Source organism: Hyperoodon ampullatus (assembly GCF_949752795.1).
Source record: "Hyperoodon ampullatus genome assembly, chromosome: 4".
Taxonomy (NCBI): Eukaryota; Metazoa; Chordata; class Mammalia; order Artiodactyla; family Ziphiidae; genus Hyperoodon; species Hyperoodon ampullatus.
In genome coordinates, this window is record NC_136917.1 from 44,557,920 (window position 1) to 44,570,610 (window position 12,691).

Here is a 12,691-nt window from a genome sequence, read left to right on the forward strand (position 1 = left end):
GCAGCCACTCCTGCCCTGGCAAAGGGCCCTGTCCTCAGAGACCTGGGTGGCTACATGCAGCTGAACTGCCTTCACAGAGGCTCTTTCCCAGAAATGCCCTCCGGATGCCTTTGAGGGCCCCCCCCAACAAAAGGCATGTGCCGTTTCTGCTGGGAAAGCCATCTTCCATCTCATTTCACAGACTCCTAACACTCCCCCTATAACAGGAGTGTACATACTGGGGCTCCCCGACATGCCAAGGAGCACAGGCAGAAAACAAAGTGGACTCTGTGCTTACGTCGTTGCTAATGAACCTACACGCCCCTGACACAGCTGGAACAAACTATATTAGACAGGGTGGACCTCAGATTCAGAATCCCTAGAGACACAGAGAGGCAAGGCAAATGGTTCCTAGTCTCACATAGAGCCGGAATCATCCAGATATAAACTTAAGTGAGTCTGTTCAAGAGCCTAAGGCTTATATTTTACATTTCCAAGTAACCACCTTTTTCCCCCCTGGAAAGTGCATTAGGCTTACAGTCAGAAGAACCAGCCTCAGCTTACTGGCTCTGTAACTTGTCCTGTCACTTATGCTCTTTGAACCTCGGTTGGCTCATCTGTCAAGTGACAAACTGGACACAGGTTATAAAGCAGGGCTCCCAAACTCAAATGTCTCCAGAGGCCAGCACAGTTACAGGAAAGGGTGAGGAACCCAGGTTTGAGATCACAAAGTGTGGCGGGGGGCCACGGCCGATTCAAGAGCCGGAGCCTGTCTAGATGGGGCAGCTGCAAGATCCAGCCACTTTTTTGTGATGCTGTAACCTGGCCCCAGCTGCTAGACCTTTCCATTTTCCCCCAAAAGCCAGAAAAGATAATTTTTTAAAATGTGAGATATTCCAATGTTTGGGTACTGACAACAACTTACTAACATTTAAAAATAAAGACATCCAACCATTTATGGGTCAGCACTGGATGAACCACACAAAACATGTCTCTGGGCTACATGTGGCCCACAGGCCACCAGTTTGCAACCTCCAATAAAATACCATATAAGGTTGTTGTTTTTTTTTAAAGTAATACAAACGTCAAATAAAGTAATAAAAGAAGTTATATGAAGGAGACAGCCATTAAGGTTTATTACCAATAAAACAACCAGGAATTCAAACTATAGCCCCTGGTGCCCCAAAAACAGTCACTAATGTTTCAGTAAAGTTAGGTGCTGAATTTAGAAACTGGTTATTTCACAGATGCCTGCACACAGGTATGCATTTTAACTGTCAGCAGCCGACTGATCAATACTCAGGAGGAGGCATGCAAAAATAACAGTTTTCAGTTGAGCACATACAATGTGCTTTAGCAGCAGGAAGTAATTTTCACACACTCCCCCGCCAAGATGTTTCCAACCTGTTTCCCTTTATGAAACCACCTTCCTCCAAAGCCCTGCCAGCCCCCTCTGCTCAGCAGCCCTGGCCTCTCCCTCTTCCAGGAGGCTGACATTTGTAACAGGCAAGACCAGCCCAAACATACAACCCCAGTTAACTGGGAAGCTGCCCAGGACTGAGGCTCCCAGGCGGCCTGTGGGACCTGCTGCAATACTGCATTGAGGCATTCGGCTCGCAGAAGAGCATTCCAGAGCCAACACAATGGATCCAAGAACCAGGCTCGTGGGGCTCTCAGTGATAACCTCCCACGTCCGTCTGGGGAAGAGGGTGGACTCACCCAAGGTCAGAGGATGGCAAGGCAGCAGGAGGAAGCCTTGGGCTGTGAGCTCTGCTCTGCTCGAGGGAGACACCTGGGCTGGAACCCTATTTCCATCACTTCCCAGCTGTGTGGCCCTGGATACGTCATGGAACCTCTCTGCTCATTTTCTTACCTTTAATGTAATTTAATCATCACCACGACAAGACGAAGGAATGCTGATTGTGCTCATTTTAGGAGAAGGCAGAGCTGGGCCTGGGAATCAGGGATTCAGTTCCCAATCACACACTCTCTCCAACTCAAAGGATAGGCCCCTAGGGTCTCCATAATGTGACCCTTCCTGGGAAGACCCTGAGTTCAATACCTGCCCCCTCTGTGAGCATCTCACCTTTGCCCCCACAGCAGGAAGGCAGAGGACCCATCTGAGAAAGGCAACAGATCACAGGCACCAGCGGAAAGCAAACCTTTAGGGCCCCAGACAGTCCCTGTGGCCCACTGCAGAGGGATCTGCAAAATGCACGGCCCATCCCAGATGCCAATCCCAGACTCTGAGCTGTTTGCATTTGACACGGTGCCACTATTAACAGGCACCAGAGTCCCCTGGGGAGAGCTGGTTGGCAACTTGGGGAAGCTGCAGCTAAACACACTCCCCAGGAATAGATGTTCGAAGTGCTCCTGGGGGGAAAGGAGTAAGCACCTGGGGAGGAAGGCAAGGTTTGCCTCCTGGGGGTGCTGACAAGCTGGGGACATGGGCAGAGAGGAGAGATTTCCCTGCTGGATTCTCAGTAGGATCTGTTGAATACATGGCTCCTTGGCCCACCCCAGACTGGCCCAAGCAGGCTCCTTGGGCACGGGTCCTGGAGCCTCCACTGTTACCAGGCTCCTCAGGGACGCCAAAGCGCCCTGCAGTTCCAGAAGAACCATTTCCTGAGGCCAGGCTTCCTGCACTCGGCCAGCAGTCACCGAGCACCCACACATCATTCACTCACTCACCTGCTCCTTCAGTCCCTCAGCAAATACTTTGGGCAATCAAGAGAGGGTGACTGGGATGGAGGTTCCTTCAGGAGCAGACAGGCTGGACAGATCAAAAAACATGACTACACTGCATGTTTTCATAAGGGGCTCTGGACCCCTGAGGAGAGACCGCTAGCCCAGGCTGCCCCAGCAGGGGTGAGTCAGGTTTAGGGGCAAGATGGCAGGGAAGAAGGGTGTCAGAGGCGAGGGAGCAACACGTGTGGAGGTCCAGAGGCTCACAGAACACACAGACAGGGGCAGGGAGGGAGAAGCAGAAAGAAAGACAGGACCATGCCTTCCTGGAAAGGCCTCTAGTCTAAATGGGCAGAGAAAGCCGGGGGCTCAGGGGAACTAAAGCAGGGTGAGAGACCCCTGGGGGCTAGAGTGACCAAAGAATACTTCCTGGAAGCGGCAAAGAATATTGCCTAGAAGGATGCAGAGGATTTGTGTTCTCTCCTCGGGGAGGAAGTAGGTGGGTACCCCCAATGATTGATTCAGATTCCAAAGAGTCAGGGAGTGGGGTACAAAGAGCAGCCTGTGCCATGAGGCCAACCACCTATCCTCCACCTTCCAGACAGAGACAATATAAGCATCCCTCCCTACCTCCGCCACAGGGAGGCCAAGAAGAATGGATCCCTACTCTAAGCCAGGCACTGCCACACTCACTGAGCGCTTTCTGTACCAGGCCTGGTGCTCAGGGTCTCACCCACAGTGACTCATCCAACCCTCAGAATGCCCACCCCCATAGAGTTAACATTATGCCCATTTTACAGGCCAAGAATTCCAGGCACAGAGGTCAAGTGACTTGCCCAAGGCCAGAGATCTGAACCAGGCAGTGTAGCTCCAAAGCCAAAGCCCTACACGTTGCTCCACAGTGTCTCAATCTAGTGAGACTGGGGAGCCGTTATGCCAATGGGGCTTTGGCAGGGGTGGGGCGAAGGCTCCTCTTCAAGGTCACCAAATGACCTTGTGGGCTCACCGAGGAAGTTCAGTCTTAGAGCAATGGTCACTCCCCTCTGTGCAGACATCTGGGCTCCCATGGCAGCCTCACAGGAGGGGTGGAGGGACGGTGTGGAAAGCAGGGTCTTTCTCCTGCCTCAGCGCTGGGTCAGAGACTCACAGGCTCAAACACCAGCTCCACAACCACACGCTGTGCATCCTTGGGCCATCCTTGGGCAAATACCTGTACCTCTGTGAGCCTCCACTCCCTCACTGGCTCCCACCTGTCTATAATTGTGAGTATTTAACAAGACATACAGGTAAAGGGCTTATGACTCCAATGCCTAGCAGAATAAGTGCTAAATAAATGGTAGCTGCTATTAATTATTACTGACGTTACCATCTTATCATCTACATCATCATCTTTCTTGTTAGTGTCATTTCATACTGTGGCTTTTATCACCTAGGAAATCTGAAGACCATTCAGCATCTGAAGCTCAGAATTCTCTCAAAACCAAAGAGAAGGAAGAAATGAGCCTGCTTTTCCCCTTCCCTCTCCTATCTATACTCAGCAGAGGGCAGCAAACAGGAACCATCCAAAGATAAGAGAGAGGAGAGAGACACATGGAGAGAAAGCTACACACTCATAAATACACACCCACCCACCACAGCAAGTGGAATTGTTTAGCTTCCAAAGTATGAACACTCCGCCTCCTCCAGCTAAGAAGGGCCAGGCAGAAAAAAAGTCGAAGCTGAAGAGACAGAAGTTCTTTTTCAGCTTGAGACAAATTTTCAATGAACTGCCTTTGAATGGGGGGTGTGGGAGCGGGGGAGAGGGACAGCTCTCAGAACACCGGTGAGGGGAAAGGAAGGCAGCAGCAGGACTCATAAGATTAAATAAAAGCAGCTTTTAACTGCTCCTTATCTTAACCCTCCACTTACCCTGTGCTGGAAGCATTTGCGCCCGGGCTTTCCCCAGGAGGACACTGAGGCCCACAGAGTGAATCATCTCAGCCAGGGGGTGGCAGAGCTGGGATGACAATACGGACCTCCAGACTGCAGGTTCAGTAACTAAAACTGAGTCCAAGATGGCAGAGAGGTTTTATCTCAAGGCCCAGGTCTGATGCCCAGCAGTGACTGCCCGGGACACTGTGTCAGCAGGATTCTGGAGTGGACATTTGTTGGCTTCATCCCTAGATTTCATTTCCCCTCCTCCCCATGACAGCATCCAGATTTTTCTCCTGGAAACTGCTCTTCCTATGATTTGGGTGGCCTGACCTCACCCCTAGCTGCAGGGTGGGTTAGGTCAATCAGCATAGCTCATCCTCCTGACAAGTGTGAATGGTTAGATCCAAATTGGGCCAATAACACCTAAGGAGTCTTGCTAGAGTTTATAGGAAACAAGTTTCCACTCCCTTATAAAGAAGCTACCAGAAGAAGCAGACTCTCTCCTGTAGGATCTGGGTGTGGATACGAGGTGAGAAAGAGCTACAACCATTTCTTGCTACCTTGGGGGCTCAGTCTACGATGTGAACCTCTAGATCATACCACACCTGAAGTCTACTGCAGTTACAGGAGTTAATATATTCCCTTACTCAGTTCAGCCTACGTGGCTTAATTCCTTCTGTTAACTGCAACTGAGAGAATCTGAGGTGGCTCTTAGACTCAAGATTGGCTCTGTCTGCCATGGGGAGCAGTAATGGTGCCACATGCTATGCATCCTTTTAATTCCTCTATTGCCCTGCTGGATCCCACTGCCACCTTAAAATTTAATACATTTCACTTGCTTTAAAACTGTAAAAATTCGGAAAGAAAATTTACAAAAATAGATCTGCAAAAAAGCCCGGTAAGTTCCAGCAGATAATCGGTCTCAATACGTACTGGCCTCCAAAACTTGGAGTGATAATCTTGGCTCATGAGGCATATAATCGTAGAGAAGGATCAAATATTAGGATGTGAAGGGAAAAAACATGCATGGTTAAACAGAGCAAGAACCTGGAGAAGAACTGGGCTCTGGTCTGCCTCCCTCCCTCAGAGAACTGATTTCCCCTCTCCTGGGCCTCAGTTTCCGTATCTACTACATGAGGGGCTTGGACGAGATAACTTCTGTAGCACCCTTCCTGCTCTGACACGCATAGATCCTATAGCAAACACGTTCTGACTGTCTTTCAAGTGCCAAGGCTTAAGCTATGTGCTAGAAGAGGATGTGGTTTCTACTCTAAGACATTTCCGGGAGGAGAGGCCACGATGCACTCCTTAGCCACAGGAAATCAGGCATGTATAGGTTACCTCCTTTCCTGGGCATGAGGACAATGGTTCTCTGAGAAGCAGGAATCAAATTATTTAAGTCTTCCTGGGGGCATCGGGGGCAAGGGGGCATCAGCTCTTCCCTTGCTGGCTCTGACACATACATGACATACAGTCAGATATATGCACAATACAGAGCCCACTGCAAACACCTTGTGAGCATTTAGCTGCCACGGGACACATTTCTGGCTGCCAAGTTTGCCTCAGGGTGTCTTTTAGTGATGAGATCCTGATGCCATCTCTGTGTAAGAGCTGACTGCGGACAAGGTACAATTAGCAAGCAAGATGGTTATCCTTTAAATGGGCCGTTGCTTTTACATTCCTGATTCCATTCTTTGTTATCATGTCACTGGAGCCAACAGATTAAAGGCTGAACACAGCCTGAGAGAAGGCATTGGAGTATAAACATATCCCTAAGTAGTGGTCTCATCACAAGGTAAATATGGAGGCCTGTTTAAACACACTTCTGCTATCCAGGCCTTTCCAACACAAGCTTCCAAACTCACAGAACCCCAGGATGCTGGAGTTGGGAAAGTCCTAACAAAGTATCTATCCCCTACACTGCAAATAAGATTCAACATGCCATTAACTCCACTTGAGTAGCAGTGTTGAGAAACAGTCGGAGGCCAAGTTTGGGCTTTGAGGGAAAGTGACTGATTAGCAATGTCTGCCCTGGCCAGGGGAGCGGACGCACTCTTCTGACACACATTTACCTTTCACCTTCTGAACCTAAGCCCTCACTTCACAGGTGGAGAATCTAAGGCCCAGAGGGGTTAAACCACTTTCCTGAGGTCACACAGTGAGTTCAGGGCAAGAGAGTAATAAACTAAAACCCAGGCCTCTGTTCCCAGACCTTTCTCAGTTGGGCTCCCTAGGAAACTGCAAGCCTAGGATGAAAAAAGAATGCAGGAAGTCAGATTTGCTCAGGTAAATCAACAACCCTTCCCCAGTGGCATCAGATTTCAGTTGGGCAAGCAGACAGAGAAGTGATTAGCAATCTAAAGTATCCCAACCCCTCTGTAGAAAATTAAACAAATCATTCCATGGCTACATTTCTGTAGTACTCAACTTTCTGATGGGTCAGCCTCTGCCACCAGGAAGAATAAAAAAACGGGGCAGGGGGAGGGAAGTATTGATTTCTGGATGTTCTAAGAATAAAGTTCAGCTCTGAAACAATGAGAAAAACTCTTGATATTTGAAAATTAAAGTCGTTGGTATTCCATTATCCCACCAATTTCTATTGCATGCTTGCTATTACCCAATGAAGTCATTTTCACAAGAGATTATGGCTTGGAAATGGGAAGGCACTGCATCACATTTCTTTAACACGTTTTTGATAGCCAGTTCCCAAGCCTGGAATCTGAAACAGACCAGAGAATTAAACCAAGCTGTTAAGCAGATTGGGACTAGAAATGAGAGGCACCCCCCAAATTAAAATGAAGGTGGCTTCAAGACTGGCTTTTCTTGCTTGGTTTTGCAACTTTCCAAGAAGCCAGCTGTCCAACCAGATGAATGCTCAAATCCTTGAAGCTTTATGTGTCCTTTACAAATCAGCTTCCCTACCCAGCTCCAGTAGGACACTAAGCATAAGCTAGCATAAGTTACACAGACTTACGTTCTAGCAGATGATAAACCCTCTGAATTTAAAATCCTGTATTCTTTAATCCAGTGGAGAAATCAAGGAGTTAAAGGACTAAAAACAGTGAGTATGTTACCATCAAGGAAACTTCTCTCAAATCCACAAGGAATATAGTTTTCATTTGGATAAAATCCTGTTGTCTGACTTCCCTCCAGAGCCTCTGCAGTTATTTCTACTCGAAAGATCAATGAGGTGCTCTGGGATAATTCTCGACAATTACAGGAGTGACAAGCTGAGCTCAGAACTGGTCAGCCCTGTCAAAGAAGCTCTGTGTGCTTGAGATGCCAGATTCCCCAGATAGCAGCCTGATGTGGTACGTGCACGTTCCAGCGCTCTGGGATGAGGGATGGAACACCAGCACTCTGAGAAGTCAGCCTCCTCCCTTGAGGCCAGCTGACATTCAAAAGGACTCGAGGCCAAGCCTAGTGCTGTGCATCTGCAGGAAAGTGAAACAAAAAGGGGCTGTGTGGAAATTTGGCAGGGTGTTCCTGAAAGGCAGCAGATGAATGCTGAATCCTATGGCACCTAGAAGAGCTGATGGTTGGGGAAACAGCTCCATTCTACTGCTCCCAGGAGGCTAAGATATTTTCTTTAAAGCAAGGATCATCAGTTGGCACCCCCTACCACCACCACCAAACCCTTTTACCACTTCTTTCTCCTCTTCCCCTTCATGATATTCCAGAGAAAAAGAAATGAACAAGAACTAGACCTTCCCAGATGAGCCTCTCTGTCCATTTCAGTTAAGGGCTCCGAGCAGCGCCCAGCTGTTGCTCCCTCTCTCTCTGCCCAAAAGGCTGCCTTACTCCATCAATCCCCTCTTGTGCAAGTGACTAATTTACTTTGAAAGCTCAGGCCAAACTGGCAGTTAACCTTGACCTTCTCTCTACACATCTGGGTCTATAGGAAATGAAAATCAGGATTTCTCTGGCATCCACAGCAAATGAAATATGAGGGCTTTCTCCAGGCAGAGGCAGAATGTCAGGAGCTTTTTCAGAACTGGCTACAGCTATTCCAAAGGAGAGTCTGCACTTGGGCAGGACAATGCCCCCTTGATCTGGGGCTGTGTCCAGTAAGGAGTCCTCACAGCTAGGGATGCTACAAGGGGCTCCTGCCTCAGGAAAGGAAAAAGAAGTGGCCATTGTCCTCCACATTGGTTCACTGACGGTATCACAGAAAGCTGGAGCTGGACCAGTAACCACATTTTACAGATGGAGAAAGGGAGGCTCAGAGAAGGAGATGGGAGGTGGTCAAGGACACACACAGCAAGTTAATAGTAAAGCTGAGGACAGAACCCTGAACTCCTGACCCTGATGCTAGTACAGGGTGGGAACAGATTTCATGAAGGAAAAACCCATATAGATACAGAATTTGAGAGGTGTCGAAGACAGCTGTCAGGGTTTGAACCAGGGGTTTAGGAAAGGAATTGGGGCCTTACTTTCTACCAAAAGGATTAACCAGGTCCTCCAGGATGGTTTGCAACAATTACCAGAATGACAGGCTGCCCTGAAACTGGTCAGCCCTGTCGCAAAGAGCCCTCTGTACTCAAGACAGCAGCCTGATCCTGGGAAGAGAAAGGAAAACCATCCAAAGTCAACCTCTTCCCTTATCCGGCCGACCATCTGTCAAGTTCAACCCTGATGCACAACTTACCCACTTTCCATGGGACCGAGCAAATCCCACAAGAGAACCTGAAATGTCCCACTGTGTGAAACAGTTCATGCATATATAGCCTCACTGGCACCTAGGAGCTAGGACAGTAGGAGTGATGTGACAGAGCTTTTGCTATCAGTCTACATGTACTCCTCCCTCCCTCTCTCTCTCTCTCTCTCAAACACACACGCACACACACACACACACACAGAAATGTACATAGGTGAGTTCAGAGGAGGCAAAAATAATTAAGATCTCAGTCTTGGCTGCAAGAAACACAACAGCTAATCAGCCTGGACAAGTTCAGAAGGGGTCATGGGTACTCTGAGAAGGAACAGGGGAAGCATCTGATGTTCTATCCTCAGAGCACTGGGCACAAATAGCCTCTGGGGAATTTGAGGGTTCTCCCACCACGGCCCCCACTTCTGGATTCCCAGAAAGTCAAAAGCAGCAGGCCCCTCAAAGACCAGGAGCTCCACCACCATCCCTCAGGGCCTGAAGCTCCAAGGAGAGCGTGATCCTTGCATCCTCCGAGGAATCCACAGGATCTGGGAAAGAAAGACGGCTGGGAAAGAAGGAGGGTGGAGAGAAAGAAGGCCCAGGTGTCTCTTTGGGCAGATGGGTAAACAAGAAAAGGAGCTGACCTGAGTAGGAAACATCGCGATCAGTAGGTGGGAAAAGCGGGAAAGACCTGGACACCAAACAGAAGGACCAACATCTCCAGAAGAAGAAGTCATCCTGGGATACAGGGCTGTAGGATCCTCCAAAAGAGAGGGATGCTGGAAGAGGTGAGGGGACACCAGACAGGGACAGAAAAGAGGATGGTAACCTATGGTAAGAAACAGACCATCACACTGGGCATCAGTTGGTTCGGTTTCTGAATAGCGTAGGACAAGTTCTATCCTTCCCTGAGCCTCAGTTTTCCCATCTAAAACAATGGGAAGAACCGAGGAGTCTCTGGACCTGACTCTGACGAGGCAGACAGGGGCCAATGAAGGAAGGAACCGAAGGCCAGATGTGAATTCAGGAAGAGCGTGTTTCCAACTGCATGGCAGCTGGGGGACTCACCTGTCCGGCCGCCGGGGCCACCGCTGCTCCGGATCCCCCGGGTGTGCCGTCGGGCTGCCGCTCGCGGTACAGCGCCCAGAGCCCCACGTTGGGCAGAAAGACCAGGGCCGCCAGCACCAGCGCCACCGCCTGCAGAAGCCGCTTCTCCTTCCGCCTCATCGGGGCCGGTCAGCCCCGCCGCGCCCCGCCGGCCCCGCCGCGCCGCCCCCAGCTCCGCGCGTCCGCCCGTCCGCCCGGCGGCGGCAGTACCTCAGCGAAGAGAAGCGACCGCGGCGCCGGCCCCGCTCCAACTCCGCGGCACTTCCGCCGCTCACAGGCCGGGGAGCCGGACTCCGCCACCGCGCCGCCACCGCAGGGGGGGCGGTCGCCGCCACCACCGCCGCCCTCTAGTCCTGCCGAGCCGCGCATCCCACCCCGCCTCCTCGGGGTCGGCTGCCGAGAGCCATACGCCGCGAGCCGCGGCCTTCTCACTGCTCTTTCTGCTCCGCCCGGACGCGGCGAGGGCCCAGTGCAGACCGCTCCCCCCTCTCGGGCCGCGATGGTACGGCCCGCTCCTCCGCTGCTCCCCCGCCCGCGGGAGCTTTGCGAAAGTCGGGGAGTTGGCAAGTTGGGCGCTAAGTGGTGTGGGCTGGGACGCGCTCCCAGGGACCCCAAACTCCCGCCCGGGCACTTCGGCTCTGGACTCCAGCCGAGAGTTTTCGGGCTCCCCAGGGATATGCAAATCGTGCTGGAGCCCGGCCGGACACTCCGCGCCTGGGAGTAGGACTGTGACTTCCTACCCCCAAGAGCGTCGGTCCCGAGGACCTGCGGACCTCCTTTGCCCACCGGGCCTCGGCGTTCCCAGGCGGGAAAAGGAGCCGCGGCTGCGCTGCACGCGCGAGGTTCTGTGGGGCGGGCCCTGGTTTTCTTCCCTCCGAATTCCTGGCAGTAGGTGTGAATGCCCTCTCTAAACTGGGGGGTGCTGTCCCCCGCCACCTGTCTGTTGTCCCTGCCAGCCGGCGGGGAGGTGCCCGGAGCTTCTCTGCAGGACTTTTTCTCACGCGAATACAGCCTCCTTGGAGTTGGAATGCTCTCCAGTCCTACGTGTGCCTCTGGGCACTCAGCTCACGGAGCCCTTTCTCGAAACCTTTTGTCGGTTCTTATCTCCCCTTCAGCTACTCAGCAAACTGTGCCAGGCACCGGGATGAAATGACAACAGGCTCGAGCCCTGACATCCGGGAGCAGAAACATTAAACACATAATCGCATTAGACAAGCGAATGTGTCTATAACCGTGGTGAAGGTTCTGAGGAAGTCGGGCCGTCTGGGCTCTGCGGACGGACCGCCAAGGGGCCCGCCTCCGATGGCGATGCCTTTGGCTCCTACAATGCTCTTCACTTAATTGCTTCCTCTCTGATGCCGAGGGACGACGCGCCCTCTTGGTTGCCTTCCTTTTTGCCATCCCCACATGCGTTCTCTTGATTCTCTGGGTCTCCAGCCCAGCCGCTGACCCCCGTGCCTGGCTAGCTGCTAGCCCCCCAGCCTTGGACCAGCATCCTGACGAGTCCTGCTTCCCAGTTCTTCCAGCTCCAGGGTGAGCAATGTAGATTCAGTTTTCTGCAATCATAGCTCGGATCTTGACATCTGCTACAAAACCTTCAAAACTCCCATCTTTGGACTTCCCTGGTGGCACAGTGGTTAAGAATCCGCCTGCCAATGCAGGGGACACAGGTTCGAGCCCTGGTCCTGGAAGATCCCACATGCCTCAGAGCAACTAAGCCACAACTACTGAGCCCGTGTGCCACAACTACTGAAGCCCCCGCACCTAGAGCCCATGCTCTGCATCAAGAGAAGCCACCGCGATGAGGAGCCCGGGCACCACAGTGAAGAGTAGCCCCCACTCCCCGCAACTAGAGAAAGCCTGCGTGCAAGGAAGACCCAACACAGGCATTAATTAATTAATTTAAAAAAAAAAACCAACTCCCATCACCTAGGCTAGAGCTGATCAAACATTCTCTCCTGCTTTCTGCCCTGCCAGTTGCTGACTGTTTTCCTTCATGTGCTGTGGACCACGCAGCTCCTTCCACCCAGAAAGCCTGCTCTTCTCCATCTCTGTCGGTGGAAACCTGGTCCATCCTTCTATGTCTAGTTGAACTGCCACCTCCTCCATGAAGTCCTCCAAAACTCCTCCTCAAGGGGCTGCTGTCTTTGGATTTGTCACAGTAGTGCTTACCTTTTATTGAAATACTTACTCTATGCCAGGCACCATGTTAAACCCTTGGCAAGTGTTACCTCTTTTAATGCTCACAGTTACTCTGTGAGGTAAATGCTTTTCTTATCCTTGTTTGCAAGTGAGATTCAGATTAAAGAAAGCTGCAGCCAGAATGCTCCTGGTTTAACAAAGATCAGGTAAGATCAT

At 51.2% G+C, this 12,691-nt stretch overlaps 1 protein-coding gene across 1 annotated transcript in view; it reads right to left on the reverse strand.

Annotated features, from left to right (window-relative positions):
• Nucleotides 1-10,453, reverse strand: part of GALNT10 (polypeptide N-acetylgalactosaminyltransferase 10) — a gene marked incomplete at both ends in the record, with an annotated part of 210,169 nt that extends 199,716 nt beyond the window's left edge. Inside the window, one exon of the mRNA XM_079701909.1 lies at nt 10,295-10,453. Coding sequence (XP_079558035.1) covers nt 10,295-10,453 — 159 coding nt within the window. The remainder of the gene's footprint in view (nt 1-10,294) is intronic.
• Between the last annotated feature and the right edge of the window lie 2,238 nt (nt 10,454-12,691).